This window comes from Sminthopsis crassicaudata, chromosome 4 (assembly GCF_048593235.1).
Source record: "Sminthopsis crassicaudata isolate SCR6 chromosome 4, ASM4859323v1, whole genome shotgun sequence".
NCBI classification, from domain to species: domain Eukaryota; kingdom Metazoa; phylum Chordata; class Mammalia; order Dasyuromorphia; family Dasyuridae; genus Sminthopsis; species Sminthopsis crassicaudata.
The window spans coordinates 237,684,220-237,711,885 of record NC_133620.1 but is presented as its reverse complement, the minus strand read 5'-3'; the positions used below and the strand labels follow the sequence as shown (position 1 = coordinate 237,711,885).

Sequence of the window (27,666 nt, the reverse complement as noted above, 5' to 3'; positions counted from 1 at the left end):
ATCACTACTGATTAGAGAAATGCAAATTAAGACCACTCTGAGATACCACTATACACCTGTCAGATTGGCTAAGATGACAGGAACAAATAATGATGAATGTTGGAGGGGATGTGGGAAAACTGAGACACTGATGCAGTGTTGGTGGAGCTGTGAAAGAATCCAACCATTCTGGAGAGCAATTTGGAACTATACCCAAAAAGTTATCAAACTGTGCATAACCTTTGACCCAGCATTGCTGCTATTGGGATTATATCCCAAAGAATTACTAAAGAAGGGAAAGGGACCTGTATGTGCCAAAATGTTTGTGGCAGCTCTTTTTGTTGTAGCTAGAAACTGGAAGTTGAATGGATGCCCATCAATTGGAGAATGGTTGGGTAAATTATGGTATATGAAGATTATGTAATACTATTGCTCTGTAAGAAATGACCAACAGGAGGAATACAGAGAGGCTTGGAGAGACTTACATCAACTGATGCTGAGTGAAATAAATAGAACCAGAAGATCACTGTACACCTCAGTGCTATATGAGGATGTATTCTGATGGAAGTGGATATCTTCAACATAGAGAGGATCCAGCTCACTTCCAGTTGATCAATGATGGACAGAAATAACTGCGCCCAGAGAAGGAACACTGGGAAGTGAATGTAAATTGTTAGCACTATTGTCTGTCTACCCAGGTTACATGTACCTTCAGAGTCTAGTACTTGATGTGCAACAAGAAAATGGTATTTGCACACATATATTGTATCTAGGTTTTATTGTAACACATGTAGAATGTATGGGATTGCCTGTCATCGGAGGGGAGGGAGTGGAGGGGGGGGAATAATTTGGAGGGATGAATACAAGGGATTAAAAAAAAAAAAAAAAAAGATCTCTTTGGGATACAAACCCAGTAGCAACTCTGCTGGATCAAAGGGTGTGCACAGTTTGATAACTTTTTGAGCATAGTTCCAAATTGCTCTCCAGAATGGCTGGATGTATTTGCAGTTCCACCAACAATGTATCAGTGTCCCTGTTTTCCCACATCCCCTCCAATATTCTGCATTTCCTTTCCCTGTCATTCTAGACAATCTGACAGGTGTGTAGTGGTATCTCCGAGTTGTCTTAATTTGCATTTCTCTGATTATTAATGATTTGGAGCATCTTTTCATATGACTAGAGATAGTTTCAGTTTCTTTATCCGAGAATTATCTGTTCATATCCTTTGACTATTTATCAATTGGAGATTGGCTTGATTTCTTATATATTAGAGTCAGTTCTCTATATATTTTGGAAATGAGGCCTTTATCTGAACCTTTGACTGTAAAAATGTTTTCCCAGTTTATTGTTTCCCTTCTAATCTTATCTGCATTGATTTTGTTTGTACAAAAACTTTTCATTTTGATATAATCAAAGCTTTCTATTTTGTGATCAATAATGATCTCTAGTTCTTCTTTAGTCATGAATTCATTCCTCTTCCACAGGTCTGAGAGGTAAATTAGGATAGTCCTTCTTAATGTTAATTTCTAAAGTTTGGCTTTGTAAGACTTTTCATAGAAGCAATAACAACTTTCCTCTTAAATTGAAATGGTTTTCAAGCTAATTTAATTAAAAAACATCAGTTTTAAATTATTGAAGGTCAGTTTTTTAATATATGAGAACTCAGACTATATATGGTATATGCTAATGGCAGTCTAAAGCTAAATCTTTGAAGCCGATTTTACTATATTAATGAATACATAATTTTTTTATGGAAATCCTCCCATTGGCAAAAGGATCAAAGTCAGGTTATTATAATCATACTGTATTTCAGTAGTCATTTCAAAATACACACATATACCCATAAATACACAGGTACATTTTCAGTCCCAAACTATGAATTCCATTGTTTCCATTTGAGTGTGAATTAATTTTTATGTCTAAAATCTAAGTAAAAAATTCTGATTATGTGTGTGAAGAGAATACATCTAAAAGAAGGAATGAACATTTGTTACCAGCAAACATAATTCTTCAGTTTGTTGGATATACTTTCCTACCATATAGAAATTAAATTCTGTTTAATAATGGTTATTTAAATGTTAAACAAGTTATTTTAAAAGGTTGAGCATATTTTCTCCAAATTCTAAAATAAGAAGATACTTTCATTCTGAGTATCAGTTATTTCAAGACCAAAAAATAGAACTAGCTTTATTCATTTAAAATTTGTTTCCTTTATAAACTATCTGTTAATTGGTATATGTGGATTTTAATATTAAAAATAGGAAACACATTAAATTCTTATTGTTGTTACTAAGTTTTCAAATGATCAGCTTTATAAATAGAATAAATCAGTGAATCATTTTTATGAAGAATGGAGAAAAAGTTTATGTCCGATCCCCATGATGAAATAGTTGAACAATATCTCAAACCAGGTTTGGAGGAATAGGTGTAAGATTAGAGAGGTCAACATCATGGATAAGTTTTCTCACTGCATATATTAAATTACTATTCAGATGGGCATCTGGTAATTGTCATCTGAATACTTCCATCTAATAAGGTAGATAAATAATAAAAGTTGAAAAAAGTTGAAATTTAGTAAGTTTATTCAGATTAAGGAAAATACAAGTTTAGAAAAAATCTATTGTGGACTATAAGATACAAAATGAGAAGCAGCATATTCTAAAAAGAAAAAAAAATTAGCAAAACCTTATATAAGATTTGGGAATTAGAAAAGGCACAGAAATTTTTCTTAGATGAGGCATTGTTTATTTAGATATTTCTTTTTGCTCTTTGTGGTTTTGTTTAATTCTTATTTTATTTATCTTAAGTTATTGGAATTCATTTTTGTAAAATGTTCTTGCTTTAAAATTTATAATTTCTTTTAAACTATTTGGATAGGCTTCTACAACCACCTCAGGGTAACTTTATATATTACAGGAGGAGTGGAACAAAAGAGAAATTCTGCTTTTTTGAATTACAGTATAGAGGTTGAATCTCTTAACTTATAATAATTATCTAACAAACTGTGCTTGTGCCCAAAAAAGATTAGTCATTAAAAAGAAATGATTTTTGGATTTCTTAAGCTAAATTTTGAAGGAATGATTAATGTTGAATGCTGACATCAGTTTTAAAAACCAAAAACTAGAATTAACATTGTTTAACTTGCAAACCGTTTCCTTAGTAAATAAAATTACTTATATCTGAGGTTTATGTGAGTGTTATATCTGAGGTTATGGTTATATTAGTAACACAAAGAACATATATATATATATATATATATATATATGCATATATATATATATATATATGAAAGAAATTTAGATACTTATTTCAGCTACTGATTTAATATATGAGTTCATATAGTAGATATGAAGTATAGAAACTGAAGGAAAGAACTGTTCAGGGGCAAGAAAATAGAAAATAAACAAGCGATCTAAATTCTCATCCTTTCCCCCCCCCCCCCCCCCCAAAGTTGAATACTATACCAAAAATTGGGAAGAAATTAATCTCTGTAGTAAAGATTCAGTTTACTTTTATACTTCTGTGGATCTGTGATCTTATCAGTACTAGTTATTAATCATCCAAAGGACACATTTAGAAGAATGTTTTTAAACCTTAATCTTTTAAATATTCTTGCAAGGTCAGAATCATTCGTTTCTTTATAGATAGTACTTATTAGATTCTCTTTAGTGAGCTTTATTTAAAAATGCAGCATTTTCATCAAAAACTGACTTTTATTTGCATCTCTGTATATGTAATATATGTAATATATGTTTATGTTCTGGCTATTTAATATTAAGCATTAAAAGTTCAGTAGGCAAAGTATATAATCCACATACATGTTGTTAACCTTGTCTCTGTTAGAGCTTCCACTTTGAAGAAAGATCTGTAAAAACTATGTAATCTTATATTCAAAAGCAGAGATAGAATTTCATCTAAAAGATATTTATAGAAAAATATATATGGTTATATTTTATAATAGTTATAAGATGTGCTATACTAACTTTAAGGAACTTTAAATAGAACTTTTGCTATGTGTTATGGAGTCATATGGTAGCAATGTTTAAGAGCTTGTATACCTCTAGAAAGAGTAAAAATTGATATTTGATTTCATGAAAAAGTGAAATTTGTAAACTTGTTTAAACTGTTAAAATTAAAATAGCATACAGCATGGTACTTTTGGAATTAAAAATATTTAAAATGTATTGTATATTTAAATATATTGTTTTGTTATTTTTGTTATTGTTGTAATTTTATGTTAATGATTTTTTTCTAGAGAACAAATGGCCAAAGAAATGTCAGAACTTTTGGCTAGGTTAGTGCAGTAAAACTCCTCAAATGCTCAATGAAATCAACTTATCAAATTTTATTTTTTTTTGATTTATGAGACTAGAGCTTGTCACGTGACTAAACTATTCCATTTTTAAAAATTGGGCATCCCGAGAAATGGTCAACTTACTTCAATACCTTAGGAATTTTTTTATGCCAATTGCTTTAAAATACTTATTGCTCTATCCCTTCAATCTAATTTCCCAACCAAAGGAAGTAGCTTTCTCACGTTGCAGAATCTAGCCCATCATATTTATCTAAATATAAGCTAATAGCATTTGTCAGTTTAAAATTTATGCAATAAAATGCATATGTATATAATTGTAAAGATGAAATTAGTTAATTAGCATAATTTCTAGCAAAAGTCAATTTTATAATTAACTTACTGTGACATTTACATCATTTCATTTATCAAATTTAAATCATCTATAAATTGTGCCTTCATGAAACCTCAATAATTTTCATTTTCCAGTGGTTGCTTTACCCAATGTTAGATATGTCATGGTTTGTAAATAAAACCTTTTCTTTTATAATGATTTCATAAAACATATTCCCTGTGAAAACTAACATAATAGTTCATAGTTTACAGACCATATATTCAAAGCAACCCAATGATTTATGAATATTATTGATGGATACGGAAAGAGATTGTTACTTCATGAGCATACAGCTTATAACTAGGTTCAAAATTTTGAACCCAAGTCTTTAAATTTCCAGTCCATGGCTCTTGCCAGACTTACAGACTTTTATTTCCAAAAAGGCATTTTAATTTTTATTCACTAAGATTTGCTGAAACAATATAATGATGTATTTGAAAGAATTTAACTTACGTCTATTAACAATGGTCAATAATTCTTGAATCTAATCTTTCTAAGAAACAGAAGTGATTACATATTATGATAAATTTTTCTTATTTTTCTAATAATAGTGATTGTTATAATAACAACAATAATATAACTAACATTTATGGATCACCTACTATATGCAAGGCATTAATTAATACTCGCTTTTTTGCTGGTATAGACAAAATTTCTTTTTCTAACATAAAAATATGATTACAGAGGTCCTGCAGTCCAGGCTACTAAAGCAGCTGCTGGATCAAAGAAATATGATCTTAGTAAATGGAAATATGCAGAACTCCGTGATACAATCAATACTTCTTGTGGTAAGTCTGTACAAAAATGGAATATACACATATATACATATGTTTTTTGAAATTTTCAATGAAATAATCTTTTTTGTGTGAATCAGCATAAATTGTTCTATTAATCTTTCTCCTAGTGTACAAGAAAAAAAATTATAAAATAACTAATTTTTCCTTAACCCCTGTCAATAAAGAGAATTAGAGAAATGTGGTTGCACTGGAATTATCATGTTAAATAGGAGATAATCTGATAATGTTGATTATGATAGTTGCTTGCCCATGTATTTCAATCTTTACTTTCAATGTGGGGAAAAAAAAAAGTTTAGCACTCTTACGTAAAAGTTTTTTGCCACTTTTCCTTCCAAGAAACATTCAATGTCAAAGCTTTTGTTTTTTCTTAGATCAGCAAGGGAACAAGCATTTTGAACTCCCAATATATATGCCAAATACTTTGCTAAAATTTGAGGATCTTTGAGAATACAAATAAAGACAAAAAATCAGTCTCTGTTCATAAGAAGGCAAATAGGAGATTATTAGACTATATATAGGCAAGATATATATATATATATATCTCCTCTTTAAGGGGTGATGGATTCAAAATGGTTTCATTATATTACATGCTCTTAGTTTTCCCCTACCACTCAATTATTTCTTCTTTAGATTCATTGTCTTTTTTTAATTCTACCATATAATATTAGTTACCCTGAAAATTCTCTCCTTGATTTTATCAATTTTTTCTGTATATATTCTCTCTTAGCAATCTTATTCATTCATAAAGACTTAAATTTCATCTTGATTAAAGACAACTTGTGATAACCACGTTAGCACCCTGGATACCTTAGAATCAGCGGGAGTCAGGATAAGCAAAAGTCCTTGGTCTTTATTCTTGATCTTTAGCAGTAGAGGTGAAGGGAATGTCGGGGTAGGATCTCTACAACCTCACCTCTCTTCAACTCCCACCCAGAAGTGACTCTGGCTAGTCTCACTCCACCCCCTAGTCCCTCCTACAATTCTCTGTATACACAAATGATTGGGCCAGCACAGTATAGTGGGACAGGCCATTTTCCAAGCATATTCTTATATTGTCCAATCAGTAATTAGCCTCAAGTGCTTGATTGTCCGACCTCAGTGCTTTTACTCAAGAGTTTCAGCCCTTTACAACAACTCCTAAATCTATATGTTATAATCTTTCCCTAGAGCTTTACTCCTGTATTTCCATCATTTTGGTTGTCCTGTGGCAACTCAGATTCATCATGTTCAAAATTAAATTTAACATTTTCCTTTCAAAATAACTTCTTTATTGGTTTATCTCTTTCTAATTATTTTGTTCTCCAATCCACTTCCCTATTCTGCTTCCTAATGCTATATTTTATATATTTCACTGTCTATGTGAACTCCTAATTTAAGCTTCTTCAGGTTTTGGCTTCATTCTAACTTTCTTACCTTCATCCATATTCTTTTCTTCTTTATATTTTCTCCATTTCAGCCAAATTAGAGTACTCTTCGTTCCCCAGTCTTTTTTTTTTTATTATCTTTTGACTCATTGTTGATGTTGCTACCATTTCCCCCTACCTGCAATGGACTCTTCTTTTTCCTTTCTACCTATTGAAATTATTCCTTTCTACCTATTGAAATTATTCCTTTCTACCTATTGAAATTATTCCTTTCTAAGCTCAATTTAAAGCCTGCCCCCATTTAAGAAGCTTTTCTTGATCCTCTTTCTTTTATCCCTTCCCTTACCTCCCAGCTTAAAGGGAACTCTTTTTTTTTTTTTTCAACTCTTTTCCAGATAGTTATTTTTGAATATGGATTTCATATCCTACTAGGTAGTCACCTTTAGAATTGGGTCTATATTGTGTTTAGCTTCAGTAGAATACAAAATAATTCATGTTTTCCTCATTTTAAAATCTCTAAACAAGTACTTTACCTTTCATGTGCATCCAAAGTGATTGGTACATAGTAAGAATATATTAAATGCTTGCTTGATTAAATAGAATAATAAATAACATGTTTCTTACCTTGCCATGTCTGTTGATTCATATTGAACTTATAGTTTACCCAAATCCCCAGAATTTTTTATTTGAACCACTTCCTCCTGACCTCAGTCCTTGTGTATTTATTTTTTGAACCTGAGGGCAAGACTTTACATTTATCCCTGTAAATTCCATCTTCTTTGACTTGGCCTGTCCTTTCAATGGCCTCCTTAACTTTTGCGATAAACTCTGAGAAACTCTCCTCTGGGAAAGGCCCACCTCAGGGAATCAAGATAAGTTATCTTGGTGCCAAACTTCTATTGAGTTGAAAATTAGTCCAGGGCCATTCCTACTTAGCTCGAACTTAAGTGGGTCTCATATAACTGGAAATCTAGAAGGAATCTCATTCAATTGAAACCCCAATCTCAGATCTCTTATAAAAAAGGCAATTTTAAACTCATTTCTTTGCAGAAGTCCGAAATAGGAAATATGCTATGTCAAGGGACCTCTCTTCTTGGCACAGCTGCTTACCAGGACTGCTACCCTCTGTGAAGAGACCACCTTCTCAGTGAAAACCTCTTGTTATTTCTCTGCCAAGACCTTGCCACTGAGGAAGTTAATCTTCCTAGTAAAGCAGGCTTCTCAATGCCAACAGAATAAACTTCCCTTTTTCCATTCAAACTTTTCTGGTTTGTGAATTCTTTTAACATTGGATCTGTGGTGACCAGAGGGGGTTCCCACAACTCTCTGCACTGCCACTAACTGCATCACTTTCAGCTTATTAAGATCTTTTTGGATTCCATGTTTGTTATCCACTAAATTGCTGGTTTATTTCATTTTCAATCTGATAAGCATTTTGTCTGTGTAATCATTCAAGTTAATTGATTAAAATGTTATACAAAATATAGCCAAAGAATCAAACAAGATAGTGTAAATCTAAGACTTTGCAAACCTTATAGTTATTATTGAGCTGTGATAGTAAAGTTGAATGTCATTAGGCTGAACTTAGTTAGATATCACTGCTGATATTTCAGCCCAGTGAAAGAATACATTTAATAATTATTTAACTTATCCTTGAATGTATACCTGTTTTAAGTTTCTCTTAGACCATTTTTCTGTGCTTCAGAAATTTTTGGGCCATATTTATGATTTCATCTGTATAGGGAATGCTCTGGTAAAGAATTTCCTCTACTAGGAGTTTAGCAGCTGCTTTGCAATTTAAAGTTTTAGAAAGTTGCCTGGGGCCCTGACTTGGGGGACTTGTTCAAGGGCATATGGCCAGTGTGTTTCAGAAGTTGGACTGGAACTGAGTTCTTCCTGACTGTCTTCACTACACAGTTCTGCATTTCTGTTTTAGAGTAATAAAATGAAAAATTGGAATTATTTTTTCTCTTTACTATAATGTCTTTCCTGGTAGATATTGAACTATTGGCAGCTTGTCGAGAAGAGTTTCATAGAAGACTAAAGGTCTACCATGCTTGGAAATCCAAGAACAAGAAGCGCAATACAGAAACAGAACAACGTGCACCAAAATCGGTCACGGATTATGGTAAGACTTTGCTATAACTTTGAAAAGTCTTCACAAAAGAATTTTGAGATAAATTAAAAATTTATACTAGAGTTTATTAGAGTCATATCTGTCTGTAGTAAGTGACTAATATACAGTATTTTGGTTTCCATTAAGTGATTATCTTTAAATCATTAAATAATTTTTTTTAAGTTGAGATGACCTTATGTTACTTAAATAGAATTACCTTTCTACTTCTTTTGAAGACTATATGTATTAAGTACTAAGGAATTTACTTTGAAAATGATATAGTTTGTGTTTTACTAATAGTGTTCTAAGATGGTTTATCAAGAAACCTTCATATTTGAACTTAGTATCTAATTTATATCTATGATAATAATACTAGCTAATATTTACATAGCACTGAAAATTTTGTAAAGTATTTTACATATATTATATCATTTGATCCTTATAACAACTGTATGACGTGTTATATCTCAGGTAGTATTATTTGGTGCCCTGCACCATGTACCCAAAATGGACCCTCAAAATTAGCCTTTTTTTAAACTAATATTTAAAAATTCATTATCTATATTTTATCATAATCATTTTAGAACAACTTATATTTATATCCTGTATAACTCAGAGCAATCATTTCAATGTAAACATTTACAAAGCAACAATATTTTTTTTTTGGCTGAGGCAATTGGGGTTAAGTGACTTGCCTTGGATCACACAGCCAGGAAGTATTGTGTCTGAGGTCAGATTTGAACTCAGTTCCTTCTGATTTTAGGGCTGGTGCCACCTAGCTGCCCCATATTATCTATATTTTAAAGACAAAGAAACTAAGATTCAGTGATATTAAATGATTTCACACATTAGATTATGAGATCATTGAGTATATGGTATTTTTTTTTTTTTTTTTTTTTTTTTTGCCTTTTGCCTTTTGCCTTTTGCCTTTTGTCCCCTGCGTTTAGGACAGTGCTCAGTCCATATTAGGCATTTAATAAATGTTGTTGCCTCCAAAGAAGACACATAATGCCTTCTTTCCAAATCCACTATTCTTTCCATTAATGAAACTGCTTGATTTAAGGATGCCTCTACACTGACCAAGAAAATTCCATTGTGGCTTTTCTTTTTTTGGATTGAGGGGTTCTAGTTTAAATCAATATATCTTTAGTTATTCTGTATACAACAATAAACATTCATATTTTCCCCAAAATAAAGGTGAGTAAACCAAGGCAAGGGAGTAAGTGAGAGCACTTGTGCCCTGCACCAAAAACTTATTTTAAGGATATAATAAAAAACAAAGCAGCTACATATATTATTTAACAGTGTGTTAAGAACAGAAAAGATAAATAATCCTGAGTCAGGCCAGTAATCTCTCCAATTTTGTAATCTGTGTCTAAATATTATATCAAACCATGGTCATTGTCTTTTGTAATAATGTACCCAAAATTTGACCCTCAAAATTAGCCTTTTTTTAAACTAATATTTAAAAATTCATTATCTATGGTTTTACTATAATCATTTTAGAACAACTTATATTTATATCCTGTATAACTCAGAGCAATCAATTCATTGTAAACATTTACAAAGCAACTATATGTTGGACATTATATAAAATACTTTTTAGGTACAAATCTCAAAATGAGACAGTTGCTGCCATCATGGAGTTTACATTATACTAGAGGCTTATAGCATGTTTACAATTTAGTGAATATAGAAGATTTATAATAGAAAAATATAGTAACTAAAAAGGGCACTAATAAATTGGGGAATATAGAAAGACTTCTTGAATAAGGTACCACTTGGGCTGAACCTTGAAGATAATTGTTGGTTCTAAGGGATAAGGAGAGGAGAAAATTTCAGATATGTCAGTGGGACAGGAAGCCTATACAAAGGTATAACGATATGTAGAGGAGATAAGTTGACTAAAGTAGAAAGTATATGAGGACTAATAATATATAACCTAGAAATATAAGCTGAAGCTAGCTTGTGAAGAGGTTTAATTCTTGAAAATAAAGAAGTTTCTAATTTTTCTTAAAGGCAATTGCTAAACACAGAAATTTCTTGAAAAGAGGGGTGACATAGGGTTGTGGCTATAAACGGAAGAAGATAAAAACCAGAATGATATCTTAAGGGAACAAAAGGGTCAAATTAAATTATCTTTTTCTTTTTAAAGGATGGGGAGATCCTTATTGTAGGCATTTCAGTACCTATTATGTACTCATATCTATTTATCCTTTTTTCCCCCTCATAAGACAGCTACTAAATATCAGAGATGACACACTCTTCATGAGTTTGTAGATTTTGTTGACTTTCTTCTTTGCCTTATTCTTTTCTGACTTAAGTCATAATCTTTTAAGCCTTTTATCACCATCCTCTTCAATATGTTAGTTTTCCTGTCAGAAACTCATATAATTGTTAGGTTTTTCTTGAGGTATGGTGATCAAATGACAGTTTTCTAAGTTCAGTGTTGCTATTCTGCATGAGGAGTAAATAGTCATATTCCTCTCAGAACAAATAAGAGTAACAGAGCCAGAGAAAAAGGTCCATTTCTTGAGATGTTTGAACAGAAGGTTATATGCCATTTAATAATATGGTTACAGTATGTCTAGATCATACAGTTGTTAGTGTCTCAGTTGGAACTAAAATACCAGTTTGTTGACTATTAGTATCATTCCTTTATTTTTTTGTGGAAAAAAATTCTCTTTCCACAATAACTGTACTAGCATATTATTGTAATACTGTTTGTTCTATTCACAATTTGTACAGTTAGTTTTCAAGTTAAAATTTTATTATTGATAATTTAAAAGCTACCTTTTTCTTTTAAATTTAAATTTAGTGTTTTCTTCTAAATCTACATTTTATTTCCTTTTGTACCTAATTGACTTAAATCCAGGTATCCAAAAAACTATGTGAGCCTATTTGAGAAAACACTGAATTTAAATAATTGTCTGCTGACCTGGAAAAAAATCATGTTTCTTTATTTGAAAGATTAGATTCTAAACTTTAAAAAAATTAAAATTAGAGGGTTACTAGCACATGTGATTAACAAAAATATAACAATTTGATAATAGTGACGTGAGTGAAGTGTCATGGTAAATTCTTATAAATGATAAGATCAAATTAAGATTTTTATCAAATCTTTATAATATAATTGAAAGTTTCTTATTCTGTGATGTCTTAGGTAACACTAGTTTCATTAAAGTTATAGAGATATACTTCAAGTTATTTATTTCAGGGGCATGGGGGAGGGACTAATGACTCAAAGATTTATGATATTTAATTGTTCAAAACTATTACTTGAAGCCTGCCATTTTGTTGATTTCTGGAATGAGATATGGCATAAACCTGTGATGTAGAATATTTGAAGAAATAGAGAAAACTTAGTTCATTATCTAAAAGAAGTGTGGTTTTTTTTCCTCCATCTCTAATGACAACAATTTTTGGGGAAATTTTAACTGTCATTTCTTCTTTATATGAAAATTTTGGTATATCAAACAATTGTAATTGTCACCATTAAGAACAAATATTATTTTTTCTTTCTATATTTGAATAAAATAGAAATTCCTTAAATTAATCAATCAAAAGACCTTTTTTTAAATCATAAAGTACCACATAAATGTAGTTTTAATTAGCCCAAATACCCATATGATATGCCAGAGTGGAATTCTCCTTGTCTCTTCAAAGAAAGGATGGATTTAATAAATTATAAGAGTGTTCATTATCATGGCATGTTTATATTTTCTTCAATATGAAATATTTGTTCACAGATTTTGCACCATTTTTGAACAATTCACGTAAGTGGGAACAGCCTAACTAATTTATAAGCTAACTGGAAGATGGGTTAAACTTTCTAACTTCAATCAATCAGTGTTTTGCTACATTTTTCTATGCACAATGATAACAACCAATTTATTTATTTATAAGAGAATACTTTTTGAATTGAATTGAATTTTTGAATTGAAAAAGCTTAATTGCAATTATATTAAAATTCCAAAATGCTTATTACCTTCTTCATTGAACCACACAGCTATGTTGAGGTAAATTTAATTAAATCCATTAATCTACTATTTAATAGTTTCATAATACCACCTTTAAAAAAAGCAACAAGCATTTTATACAATGAGTGTATATTCTTTCTATTGTAGCAAAACTCTGTAATCTTAATATAACAGCTGTTTGTTTAGAATTGGAACTAACATTAGGTGATGGATGGTTCTTAAACAGTATCTTTTTTTCTAGGTGATGGTATGGGAACGTAAAATTGATTCTAGTAAGCTGTTATACATTTTAATTAGATTCATATTTTGGATATTAATAATACATGGGCTCAGGATTAGAAAGAAAACCTATCAAATTCTTGTAAAATAAAACAAACTAAAACAGATTGAATAAGAAAGTTTTTTTCTGAGTTTTTTCTATAATATGCATTCTTAGATAACATAAGATCAAGAATTCAACTTATTATATAGCAGATTTCTCTCAAAATCACTGAAAATAGTGATTTGTTTGGATAAGATGGCTTCTTAGGTTGTTGATATGTTGTATATGCAATTTTAAATAGGACTTCTGATAATTTATAGTACTGGATAGAAACTAGTCTTACTTTATATAAAAAAATTTGAAAGAAAGTTATTGAGATTTTTAATATCAACATTGCTACATTTCCAGATGAAGATTTCCAGACTCCCAGAAAAAAATTTAGTATCTAAATTAGTCATTCAGTCACCCTACTAGAATTTATTAAATTCTTATTAGTTAATAGGCATTGCTCTATGTGCCATGCATACAAAAAGGAAAAATAAAACAATTTTTAAGGAACTTACAGTCCAGTGAAGTAGATAACATGAATGAATGAATCAGAAAAATGTGTATCACATGTGAGAAACAGCAAGGAGGCCCATGTCACTGGATCATAGTGTATATGTAGGGAAGTAAGATTATCAGCGATTGGAAAGAAAGAGATTAGAAAGACTTTTAAAAGCCAAAGAGAGAATTTCATATTTGGTCTTGAAGGTAACAGGAAATCCTGGAAATTTATTGAATGGGGAAGGGAGGGTCATTTCTAATTATTTCCCCTTTATGAAGATGAATTTGCTAGCTGAAGAGAGGACTGATTGGAATGGGAAGAGGTTTGAGGCAGAGAGAACAATCATCAGACTGTTGCAAGAGACCAGGCATATATGGTAATGAGAGTCTATCCTAGATTAGTGGCAGTGTCAGGAGAGAAGTGGACATATACAAGATATATTACAACAGAATTTTACAAATGCTTAGATATATGGATGGTAAGGGAGAGTGAGGAGTCAAGGATGACATATAGCTTGTGGGTCTTGGTAACTAGGAGGATCATGGTGGCACCCTTAAGTGTAATGAATTCAGTTTTGAATATGTTGAATTTAAGATGTCTTGTGAGACATCCAGTTCAAGTTATCTAGTAGGCAGTTGAAGATATGAGAATAGACGTCAGGAGAAAGCTTAGAACTGGATAAGTAGATTTTAAGAATCAATATAGAGATGATAATTGAATCCATAGAAACTGAAGTGATCACCAAGTGAAATAATATAGGAGAAGAAAGAGTAGAACAGACCCTTATGGGGCATCCAAAATTAGTAACCCACCAGGATTATGATTCAATCTTCTCAAGAATTTTATTAACCTCACTAGGGAGAATGAATATAGGATGATGATAGGTGGTGGTGAAGGACAAATTAAATGATGGTTTTTTGAGGATAGAGAAGACACAAAACTACATCTATTGAATAATTGTTGTTCTGTTTCTCAATATCTCCTTCATCAATTGAGTTACATTTCTGAAGGCTGCCAGTTGATTGGATCACACAAGATTAATAGATTGAGAATAGTAAGAGAATTTAGAGATGTTCTATTTCAACCCCTTATTATATGTAGGTGGGGAAACAGGCCAAGTTTGTTGAAGTAACTTGCTGAATAAGTGGAAGAGCCAGAATTGAAATCAAGGTCATTTGATACTGTTTATTGATCTTTCCACTACACTACAGTCTCCACTGTACTTTTGAAAACTGAGAGGTATTGAATATAGGATGGTGATCAGACTTATGAAACTCATTCTTTATTCCCTGAAAACTTGTTGCTGGATTTTTATGTAATTCTTAAAATGGTAAAGATTAGTTTATTTCCTCAAAATTTGCAAAATGATGAGTTATTTTTAAAATTCTGAAATCTGAACACAAAATTGAAAGTAGTATTTGGGAGTATGAAATCAAACAAAAAGAATGAGCATCTCTTAACATGTTGGGTTTTCTTCAAAAGGTGCTGGGGCTTTTTTCAGTTTATTAACAAAACTGAGGCTATATTTTATACTATTCTGGGCTTTGCTTAACAGTTGTTGCTTTTTGCTTTTGTGTGGTTTCTAAAGAAACATTTCCATCACTCATTTTATAATTTTTAGCAAAGTTGTATGGATACTTATAATATCTGTTCTTAGAATTTTTTTCATTGTACATCTTTTAACTGTAAGAATTCCAAGTTTAATTTGAGTAGATGATTTTAAGTTGTGAATATAGAGTATATCAAGTATGTCATTGCTAAAGATTTAAAGTTGTACCTTAGGGAAATATCCTAGGCCTGCTGTTTAAAAATATCCAACTGTTGAGTATGAAAATTGAAGAGTGGAAGAAGGGTTGATGTGAGTTCAATTTCCTAGACTAGTAGAAAAGCACGTATTCTTCCTTACTCTTTGGTATATTGTGACTTAGGAGATAAAATAATATTTCAAAACTATTTTTATTCATTGGATTTTAAAATATGAAGAAAATATTGTTATTTCAAAGAATGAATAAGAGGAAAGTTCTGTCAATATAGTATGCCATTTACTTTCATTATAAAGATATTTGCTTTATTTTAAATCAGGGTTATTATTTAAACTTGCCAACATGAATTTGACATTTTAAAATACATATTCATTTGATTAAAGAACAGTTTTTTACATAATCAATTGAAACAGATAAGTCTGATAGTGTTTATATTTTTTAGATTTGTAAAACTGCCTTTCATGAAAAAAAGGGCCAAGGCTACTACTCCTTTTCTCAAATTATTTTTGAGGTATTATTTTATAGGTATTATTTTGAAATGTTTGGAGGAAATATATAACATAAATATAATTAAATGCTATTGAGGGCATTAACCAGAAAAAATATTACATGTCTTTAAAACTTACATTTTAACTGGATTTATTACAAGGAAAATAAACATTCATGAGGAACTTTTATATAGGTACAAGGAGTTCAGTGGTACAGAGAAAATCTTGGATTTTTAAGTTAAAGGAAAAAAGGGAAATCATAGGGGAGGAGGAAAGGATTAATGCCTTTCTGAGGAGAGGAGAAAGGTAATGATCAAAGCTGCGTTCTTTTCCCACCTATTGGTCACAGGTGATACCCAAGTATGCCAGTGACCACAAAGAACACTTGGTAAAACATTACTGTAGTTAACACTTAGAAAAACTGAGAAAGGACTAGTCCATAAGAATAAAGGTCAGTGGACAGAAAGCTAATAAAAGACATTGGGCCCTTTACATTTTGAGGGTCATACAGGATATCTTTCTTTCACACTTTCACAAGAGTTTTTCTTTGTATCTTTGTCCTATAATTCACACAACATTAGCTCTTTCAGGATTCTGAGTTTATATGTGATTATGCATGTATTAGCAGGCAAGCCCAGTTTACTCAGTTATTTGGGATATAGAATGAATATATCGTCAGACTGAAAATATTAAGATCTTACAGACTTGTACCATGCTCATATCTTCTACTGACTATTTGCTCCAATTATAGAAATTTGCTCTAAAAAGAAAAAACAGAGACATGATAATATCAAATATGTTTCTTCAGAGCTTGACTAAGGGCAGAAAATGGCCACACATATATGCCATGATAAAGCATCCTTAGTTCTTTCTGATTTCAAGTAAGAGTCATAGTTGACAATCAGGCGGTGTCACTTCCATCTCATAGCCAAATTAGGAATAACCAAGTGGGAAACATTTCTGTTCAAAAGGAAGTAGCTCCCTTTATAGGTCTGATGACCTTGACCACATAAATGGTTTCAAGAAACCTGGCAAGTTTACATATCTAGGATAGTCTGTCTGCAAGACCCTTTCTCACTTTATAAGTATCATTATCCTTTTGTATATAGGTTGTAGCATCATAATATTAACTTAACATCTTGGGTAAAAATCTTATAACTCCCAGAAGTGATAGCCAAATAACTTTAGCTGTAACTTCCTAAAAAAAATAATGCATATACCTTATTTATTACCTTCAGATTCTTCACTTAAAGCTTCTTTTGTTTTGTTCACTTCATAAAATTTCCTTATTGCAATAGTATCTCTAATTTTTACTTTATTCACTTTCTCCTTAAAATTTTTGTGTAAGGGCAGCTAGTTGGTGCAGTGGATAGATCACCAGCCCTGAAGTCAGGAGGACCTGAGTTAAAATTTGGCCTTAGACACATAATAATTCCTAGCTGTGTGACCCTGGGCAAGTCACTTAAGCCCAATTGCCTCAGGAAAAAAATAATATATATATATATATATATATATGTATAAATATATACATTGTTATTAAATAAAACTAGTGACATTAAAAAAAACTTGAGTCTTAAGGGGCAGTATTGACTATTAATATGTCTATAACAATTAAACTGTTGAATTATTAGCATTTCTATTCCTCATTAACAAATGGAAGCACCTAAAGTCCTTTTAAGATGCTTTTAGTGCTGATAAAAATGTTTAACAACTTATTCAGATAATTTTATAATAATCTATTCAGATAATTATGGCATATTATTCACAGAAGTAGAACAATGCATTTTCAAATTGTTTCAATAAGCTCTCCTTATATGGGTCAGGAACAAAACAATTTTTAAGATTCAAACACATACTCTATTTTAAAATTGAGAAGGAATCTCCTAAAAGTTATAACACAATTTTTAACTTTGAGGTGCACACACCAGTTCAAAAATACTTTTATATGATCAGTACTTAACTTTAGCCCATATGATTCCTTAAATATATTACTAGATGTTCCAGTAAGATTCAGTTATCTTTTGGTTGTTTCCTAGTACATACAAAACTTTCCTCTTTTTCATGAGCCAGAAAAGGGTTAAGAGGTAGTCCTAATTCAAAGTATAAGTCTTGAAACTTTTACTGATGGCCCCCCAAACCTGTTTCCTATAATCAGTGAAATGTACTAATTTTCCACCTGTAAAAGAATAAACTAGTCATTCTAGATGTGGGGGATAGAAAGAATTATGTGAAGGAAGACTACAGTATGTTACAAGTATAGGTATATATTACATAGCTTCTCATGTTGCTGGTGCCTATGTGAACCTTCTGTAGTTTATTGTATAGGTCAGAAGAAATTTTTTTAACATTTATTTGAAAATAGAAAATATTGAAAATAACCATACTTCAATTCTTAAGTTATTTACTTTCAGCTTTTATTTATGACAAACCTTGATTCAAATAACACTGAATAATTGAATTTTTAAAACTAGTCTTCTGAGAATTTAAAGTTATTGTCTTGTCTCTTTCCCTCTGTCTTGACTGTCACTTTTCTCATTTTGTATAACAGCTCAGCAGAACCCAACAGCTCAGCTTCCTGCAAGACAGCAGGAGATTGAAATGAATCGGCAGCAACGCTATTTCCGTATTCCATTTATTCGCCCTGCAGACCAATACAAAGATCCTCAGAATAAGAAGAAAGGCTGGTGGTATGCACATTTTGATGGCCCTTGGATTGCCCGACAAATGGAACTTCATCCTGACAAACCACCTATCCTTCTTGTTGCTGGTGCGTATGTTTTTATATGAAATTAAAAATAATTAAATAATACCAGTAATTTGCAGCATATCCTAAAATATATATCTTATACAGGAAAAATTTAGAGAATCTGCTTAGCTAAAATAAAATATAATGGTTAAATAAAAGTTCTGGTTAAGAAGTGATTTTAAGGTCCCATCCAAATCTAAAATCCTTTGATTCTATTACCTATACATTGACATCTCTCAAATATATATATGTATATATATATATTTGAGTGAACGTGTCTTTAGAAATAGGGTATTTTATAAATTACCAATCTTCTACCTAGAAACAAGTTTTCACTCTTGCACCATGTTTTAAAAATCTTCTTATGAATATAAAGTTGTCTCTGATTACTTTAACCATAGAGTGAAAACCTAGAGCAGGGGATCCATTTACACCTGAGCAGGTCTATGGATAGATTCTAGGAGTTCTGTAAACTTAGTTGAGAAAAAAATATTTTAACATAATTAATTTCCATTGTAATCTTATATATTTATTCATTTATGAAATTATTCTGATGAGGAGCTTCACCAGACTGCCATAAAGGTTCACTAAAGCAAAACACTACCCCAAAGGCAAAGAAGGCAGCTGAACTCCATGAGAAATAATGAGTGCTCCAAATATAGTTTGTATGAAAGTGTAAGAAGAGAGAGCTTATTAAAATAATTTGGGAACTACTTGTTGAAGGTGTAACTCTTTGGTGTAACAAAAAGCCTAAATCAGAGGCGTAGTTACTTTGGTTTTCCCTCCTGAAATCAAAACATTTTTCTTGGGTTGAAATCATAGGTAAAAAACTTCAGGTTCATCCATGGCAAGTGACAACCAAATGTATTGTTGTTTTTCTGTGCCTGACATAACATATTCTCCATTCCTTCTTTGTGGACTTTAATGGCCATTACAGCTGCATGCCAGATCATAAAAACCAACTTGTTTTTGTCTGGAGATTTTGGTTTAAAACTTTAGATAGGAAACTCATTTATGGAACTCAATTCTCCCACTCTATGATTTCTAGATTCTTTGCTTTTGAAGTTTTAAAAATTATGATTGAATAAGCAGGGATTTTTATTTTAATTGATCATCTCTGGGTAACAAAGAAATTTAGATGTTTCAGTATACCATAATTAGTTAATATACTACAACCACAGTTTATGATTCAATATGATTTTCATATTGTTCACAGTGATGGGTTTTATAGGAGACTTCTAAAAATCTATATGTCTAAAGTCAAAATTCATGTAGACTGCTATATAGTAAAATCTCTACAGCATAATAAAAAAAAAAAAAGGAAACTCCCCTACAGGGAAAAAAAAAAGATTTGAGAAGATAGGTTTTTCTTGACACTATCTGAGTAGAGTAATTATGGAATTTCAGTATTGAAAGAACATATAAATATGGGAGTTTGGGATGCAGCATGCAATTCTGGAAAAAAAGCACTGGACTGGGAGTCAGGAAACTTGGGTTCTAGTGTCAGTTCAGCCACCAGTTGTGTTTGTGATATTAAGCAAAATACTTCTCTTCCTTAGTCCCCAGTTTGGTCATGTATTGAGTCATGTATTGTACTAACAGATCCTGAACTCTCAAATTCTGTGATTCTAAGCTCTTTCCATAGAGCTGTTAATTATATACCAAATTTATCATGAAATAGCTCTTTATCATAATTGATAGCATATCTGGTGTTTTATTGTTGTGATTGCTGTTTCAGAGAAACCAAGGCTGTGGAAATTTTACAAGAATTGTAGTTTTCATGATGTTCTAAAAGCTAACTTTTAAATCAATATTGTAACTGTGGACATTAAAAAGATACTTATTATTTAATATGTTAAATGATTTTGAAATTATATTATAATTTTCCTTTGTCTCAATTTACAGGTAAGGATGACATGGAGATGTGTGAGCTAAATCTTGAAGAGACTGGCCTAACTCGGAAACGTGGTGCTGAGATTTTGCCCAGGCAGTTTGAAGAGATTTGGGAACGCTGTGGTGGCATCCAGTATCTTCAGAGTGCAATTGAAAGCAAACAGGCTCGGCCAACATATGCAACAGCCATGCTGCAGAATCTGTTAAAATAAATTCTGCCCACTAAGTACAGAGCTGGAAACTCTGGCAGAAATACAAAGGAAGGATTCCTTTGTTCCCCAGAGGATTTAAACATTCCATAATCATGCTATAGAAGCTTAATATAAAGTGAACGGATTTTATTAATTATGAGGGTTTATTAATTTTTACTTGCTGAGGGTTAGTTTCAATAGGGAACTCTAATTTTGAGCTGGAACACTTTTTGTCCAGTATTTTTCCATCTCTGCCTCATTAGTCTAGTGCATTCTCCTTCCAAAGCCTCTCAGAATTCTAACACTCAACATATGTTGACAAATTCTGTTATTTCTCATCTTTTGGTGATTATATTGAGGAATCAGAATTGCCCCTTTTAGAAGAAGAAACTTTTAAAAATACTCAAAATATTTGGCTTTCTAAAAGCCTATAAAATGAGGGTATATTATATCTTATAATTGGAATTGGAAGCCCTTATCTTCAGTTTCTCATACAATAAAGATTAGGTATTTTTGAATATGATCAAGATTTTGATGTCTTAGTAGGCTTAGTAGGTGTCTGAAACTAACTTTTCCAGAAACTCATGAAAATTGCCCCTAAAGTTAGAAACATTAATCCTTCCCCACCTTTTATTGAATTTTAGCTTGAGTGAACAATTCTTTATGAATTTTGGGGAAAATCTTAAATGAATTTGATATATTATAATAAAGGAGACAGTAAAATTGATATCCTAAAAATTTTTCTCTTTTTTTGAAATCTGAAATGTGTGTTTCTTTAGAACATTAATTTTATTTTCCTTAGACAGAAATACACACTTAGTTAATATAAATATTGAATAGAAAAAATTGCAGATAATTCACTTAGAGAAAAGAAAAACATAAGGGAAAAGTATATTATGGCATAACTGGAATGTTGTAGGCTAAATTTATATATCTTTTCTGCTTTGTCTCTGCTGTGATTCAAATGATAAAATTACTATTGTGTTAAGATCTTAAGTTACTTAATGTAATTTTTGACTACTGTTTTTCAGTGATTTTAACTTTTTTAGGCCCAGTACTTTGCCTTTGAAAATTTTTTTGTACCTGTAGAATTGTTTTATAGGCTGCATAATTTAAGAACTATTTTGCTCAGTAATTGCTAATTTCTTTTATCTCAAATAATTTCAAAAATATGTTTCATTGTTTTAATTCTGATAAAATTATCAGCAGTGTAAAATTTGATGTTTATGATATTCATACTAGAAATTTGAAGGAAAAAAGACATAATCTGGATTGTGTTGGCATTCTTTCTAAAAGTCAAAAGTCTTAATTTGGCTGGAGTGAAGATTGCAAATTAGAAAACAAAATGCCTCTGAATATTTTGCTTTATTCCTATCGAAACTTTAGCTTTCAAAATGAATTTTAGAAAGAAAACTATAGTTGGGAAAATATTTCCCAACTGATTATATAGTGTTTGTGTTGCCAGAATCACTATTTTCAGAATTATTCTTATCTTGTAATATGTGTGAAAATGTTTTAGTACAAAAATATTTATTTGTGATTATACTATGCAAGTGATTGACTTCTTTTATAGTAAGGAAATGAGCTCTATTAAACTCTTAAACATGTTAGTATAGGTTTCTTTGAAGTCTATATTATTTTATAGATTCACCTCAATATTGAGTTATTTGGTTCCTTAAGTGGGGTAAGAACTGGATGACCTTCATCTTTTCCCATCCCACTTAAATGGGTATTTGATGTCTTACAAAAACAGCTTTTTTTCCTCCCATAGTAGTCTTCTTCATATGTCATACAGAAAATGGTTAAAAAGCACATAACTATTATAATCAAAGAGCTTGTAAGAAACATTGCAATAAGATATCTTCATCTTTCTTTTCTTCTTTCTTAGTTCTTGTATCACTTAACAAAAATTTAGTAACACCTTAATTCTAATTTTATCTTATAGTTTTCCCAAAACTTATTTGCCTAGAATGGTCTCCTGAGTTAACATTGATTACCAAGAGAGTTAACCTAATTCAAATTGATTTTCAGTAACCTACATAACAGAGTAGGCTGGCATGAATGGAAGACTGCTAGTGAGAGTATTGCTCTTATTTGTACTATCATTCTAACGGGATGCCTGTAGAAGCGATGAATCAGGATTCCAAAGAACATTTGATGCAACAGTTTCTGTCTATTCACAAATAAACTACTCCCCTTACAGAGAACGATGGCAGGGAATAAAGGAAAATAATTTCATACATTAACCACTTATTTTAGGTAAGACAATAATTTTATTCTGAGTAATCTGTACTGTAAGAACTGCACTGAAGCCTTATTGCTTGCTTATCTTGAGGCTTGACTGCACATTTCTAGGATATATATGAAATTGGGTATCTTGAAAAAAATGAGGACAAAAATATGTTCCAATTAATGCTTCAGCTTAATGCATTAATACTTCTAATTTATTAAAGAAATTAATATGTGCCCAAGATGCACTGAAAGGAGGTTACCCTTTAGAACAGGGATAGGTGATATCTAGTTCATGGGCTGCATAAGACTTGCAAAATCATTTGTAACCACAGGCAATGATGAGTTGAAATCTAGATACAGCAACCTCCCACTATTTGAATTCTATAAGTTGATAATTTTATATTGCTTACAAATATTCAAGTGAGCCTTGACAGAAAAAAAGGTTCCCTACCTCTACTTTAGAATATATTTTACTTTTGAAATTTTTTTTTACCTATATGCCATTCTTTCAAAGAATAATGAGAAACCTTGTTTATTATATTTCACAGGGCCACAAAAAGAACATTTAAAGTGGAAAATAGGTGGTGTCTTTTTAGAAATTCATCTTGTAGTTTGGAAAGTTATAGGTAGAATTGTCATGAGGATTTCATATATATATATATGTAAATATATGTATATGAATATCTTATATTTCAATTCATAGGGATTATTTGCTTTCCTGTTTCCTTCCAATATAGTGTAAAAAAAAAAAAAAAACCCTGACTCTGGCATCTGAGGGCCTTTCTTAAAATCCTGCTTCTGATAATACCTATGTGACTTTGGGCAAGTCATTTAATTTCATGAATGTCATTTTCCTCATCTGCAAACTGAGAGAGTTGGATTAGATGGTTACAAAAACTCTTTCCATCCCTGTAGAGCTATAGTACTATGAACCACTGCTTGTCCTCTCAAAGGATGCTGAGCAGTAATTCTCAATATTCTTTTGTTAGCTTTTGCTACTTTGCCACTCTTTTATTAAATTTCACCATATGGCCGCTTACCTTTAAAAAGAAAAAAAAAAAAGGAAGAATTTCTGTACTGTGAAACAGTAACACTATCACATTTATTTAGTTCCTATCTATCTAGGTATGGGGAATATGATATTGAGTGAGATTTTCCCTTACTATTCCTTGGAGATTTGCTAATAAAGAGAGTAATAGAAAAAAGATACGAAATAAAAAAGAACCAGTACAAGAAGGAAGGTATAAGTGACCAAGAAAATGGCAGAAGTAACAGTAAGAAAAGAAGGTTATGCTGGTTTGGTTCTGCACTTTGAAAACCATGCTGAGAAATAAGCTTCTAAGATCTCTTCAATTAAAAATAAAGGTAACTGTTTTTTTTTTGTTTGTTTGTTTGTTTTTTGTTTTTTTTTAAGAAGAGTAGTGAAGGAAGAGGAGAATTATCAATAACTTTTGCAAATTAGAGCAGGAGGAAATTGGTAGTTGGATTATTACTTTGTCGAAAAAGATGTACTTTTGAATACCCAAATAGATCTTTGTCCAAACAATGGACAAATTCCAGTAATAGTACTTGACACAGTAAATCACTGGGGAAAAAGATATAGAAGAACTTCCATTCTTTGGAGCTAAATAGATACTTGCTTGAATTGGGGTCAAACTTTTAATTAGTTTCTATTAAATTAGCTGTTTTCTCCCTTTTTACCATTAGAACACACACAAAATATAGATATCTTAATTTATTTCTCAATTGATAAAATTAAGATCATTTTAAAGGGAATTTATATACAAAACAAGTAGCTGTAAGACACATATATGGCTTATCTTTAGACCTTTTTAGAAGCTTATCTTCAAAATACAGCAATTTGTGAATTTGCATTTTGTTTTCCATTGCTAAATTTTCTCCTTTTCAATTATAGGAATAATATAATTTTATTCTTATGTCTTCCAAGTATGTATCAAAACAGATGCTTCCTAAAATTATTTTACTTATGTACTGAAAAATGCAAATAATAAATGCATCCCATGTTAAACTTTGCCTTGTTTTTTGTGTGTTTTTAGTGTATTTGTAGTCTTTTTTTTAAGAGGAAAAGGGAAAAGAAAAAAGAAGAATAAAAGTAGGAGGGATGACTTTTCTAAAGGGTCTGTGTGATTAGAAAAAAATTTATTATCATTTGCAAAGATTAAAAATGTTGCTGTTGCTGTTGAGCATTTTGTTTTTTGATTATAGTAATTTTAAAAATTCTGTCTAAGATTATAATTAAAAGCCAAAAATAAAACAGGATAATAGTTCAATTGGCCTATCAATCTATAATAAATAGGCATCATCATATTTTATTGAAAGAAAAATATAATTATTACAAAGTATTTGGAAATAGTTTATATTTGATATTGATAAGGACTCATGAGAATTAATTTGTCATTGAAATGTACATTTAAAACATTTATGAGATTGGTTAAAATGGAGATAAAAATTATGCAAACATAAAAAAATAGAAAAATATGTAGTGTTTCACATACTATGTTCTTTAATTGAAAAAAGAGTTTCATGAACTTTCATTTATTGTCTACAGCAAACATTGCTATTTACATTCACTCTGAGCAACATTCTTCAGGTCTTCCCTTCCCTGATTTATTTTTGCTTCTCTGCCACATTTCTTGTTTAGTCTTAATCACTGAATGGTTGCTTGTCTCAGTCAAAAAGAATTGGGAAATCACATGTGCAAAAATGTTTGTAGCAGTTCATTTTGTAGTGGCAAGCAATTGGAAACTGAGTGGATGCCCATCCATTGGAGAATAGCTGAATGTTATGGTATATGAGTGTTATAAAATATTATTGTTCTATAAGAAACAATCAGCAGGATGATTTCAGAAAGCCTGGAGAGACTGACATGAACTGATGCTAAGTGAAGTAAGTAGAATCAAGTGAACATTGTACATAGCAATAGCAAAATTATGCAATAGTCAATTCTGATGGACATGGCTTTTTCAGTTATGAGGTGATTCAGGCCAGTTCCAATGGTCTTTTGATAAAGGGAGCCATCTTCACTCAGAGAGAGGCCAAGAACTGAGTGTGGATCACAACATAGTATTTTCACTTTTTTTTTTCTTGCATTTTTTTGATCTTTTTTTTTTTCCTTTTTGATCTGATTTTTCTTGTGCAGCATGATAATTATGGAAATATGTAAAGAAGACTTGCACATATTTAGCAGTTATTGGATTACTTGCCATCTAGGGGAGAGGGTGGGGGGAAGGGAGGGAGAAAATAATTTGGAACATAAAGTTTTGCAAGTTTTGAATGTTAAAAACTATCTATGCATGTGTTTTGAAATAAAAAGCTTGGGTTTTTTTGTTTGGTTTTTTTGTTTGTTTTTTTAAGAGCTGGGAAAGATCTTAGTTTTAAAAGGCCAAGGTTTCCCAATGCTTACATGAATGGATCATCTTCATTCATCTGATCTATATAAGAAAAAGGGAAGCTAAAGACTTTTAACAGCTCTACCCCTCTTAAATCTAATTCATTTGCAAGTCATGGCATTACCTTCCTGATGTCATGGTCCTCTTTAAGTTAGTACGGTGTGAGTTTTTTATTGTGTAATCTCTGAAAATAGGATTGCACATGGAATAACAGGACAAGTGGGATTTCTCTGATAATTGAATCTAAAATGTCCCAATTACTTTTTAAAAATACCCCAGAAATGACTAAAGCTAAATCTATCTGGTGCTTAAGCTTGTTTTATGTAGAGTTGTGTCTATTTTAAACTGTTGAATATAAATTAGGAAGTGTGTAAATATGTTGCTGAAGATTTATCTCTTCTAGCATAGAGCTTGCAAATATTCAGCCTTTCACATTGTAAGATATATATATATATATATATATATATATATATATATATATATATATATATATATATATATATATATATATATATATTTTTTTTTTTTTTTTTTTTTTTTTTGTACACCCTGGAAAGAATCCTAGATTTCTCATCAAGACCTGCTGGGTTCAAGTGTTCCAATTACTAGGTGTGCAATTGTGGATAATATGTGCATCACAAAATACTACATAAATGTGAGCTCTTATTTCTTAATCTAATATTGAATATCTTTATAAAATTCCACTCTAATGCTTCATCATATCATGGAATTGATACTGGATTCTCCTATGGTTATGTTAGAGCCAAAGCTCTGGCAGCTACTATTTAGCTACAAAATCTTCCCCTTTGTCTTCTAGTAGATTTCATATTCTCTGAAGATCAATTTAGCAGAAATTTCTGAACATGATTGCTGAATTTGGTCACTGAACACAATATTTGCTAATCACAGAAATTCATGGAGACCACCCAATAGTAGAGGTTGTGATGTGTAATTTGTAGAGGGATTGATAATCTGAACCATCTTTGAAAATATTGTTTTATTATATTGTTATTATATTAGAAACAGAATTCTAGACCTTGGAACATACACAAAAGACTCTTATTCAACCTCTAGCCCTCTACCTTTACAGATGAAGGAACTGAGACCCCGGAGAATTCAGGTTCCTTTTAAACTCAAGGACAAAATGTCCGTTAGAACCAAGGTCTTCTCACTCCCAGAACAACATTCTTATTATTATCATACATAAAGAATT

The 27,666-nt window shown here is 31.1% G+C and overlaps 1 protein-coding gene across 6 annotated transcripts in view; it reads left to right on the top strand.

Moving 5' to 3' along the window:
• The window catches only part of MYO6 (myosin VI), a 189,619-nt gene extending 167,452 nt beyond the window's left edge, over positions 1–22,167 (top strand). For 3 of the 6 annotated variants that reach the window (XM_074310465.1, XM_074310467.1, XM_074310466.1), the window contains 6 exons: positions 4,235–4,273; positions 5,349–5,452; positions 8,822–8,953; positions 12,691–12,717; positions 18,530–18,748; positions 20,633–21,538. In XM_074310465.1, coding sequence (XP_074166566.1) covers positions 4,235–4,273; positions 5,349–5,452; positions 8,822–8,953; positions 12,691–12,717; positions 18,530–18,748; positions 20,633–20,832 — 721 coding nt within the window. In that variant the 3' untranslated portion in view covers positions 20,833–21,538. Of the gene's footprint in view, positions 1–4,234; positions 4,274–5,348; positions 5,453–8,821; positions 8,954–12,690; positions 12,718–18,529; positions 18,749–20,632 lie in introns of all 6 variants that reach the window. The other 3 variants (XM_074310468.1, XM_074310469.1, XM_074310470.1) reach the window with 3 other exon arrangements.
• Positions 22,168–27,666: the final 5,499 nt, after the last annotated feature.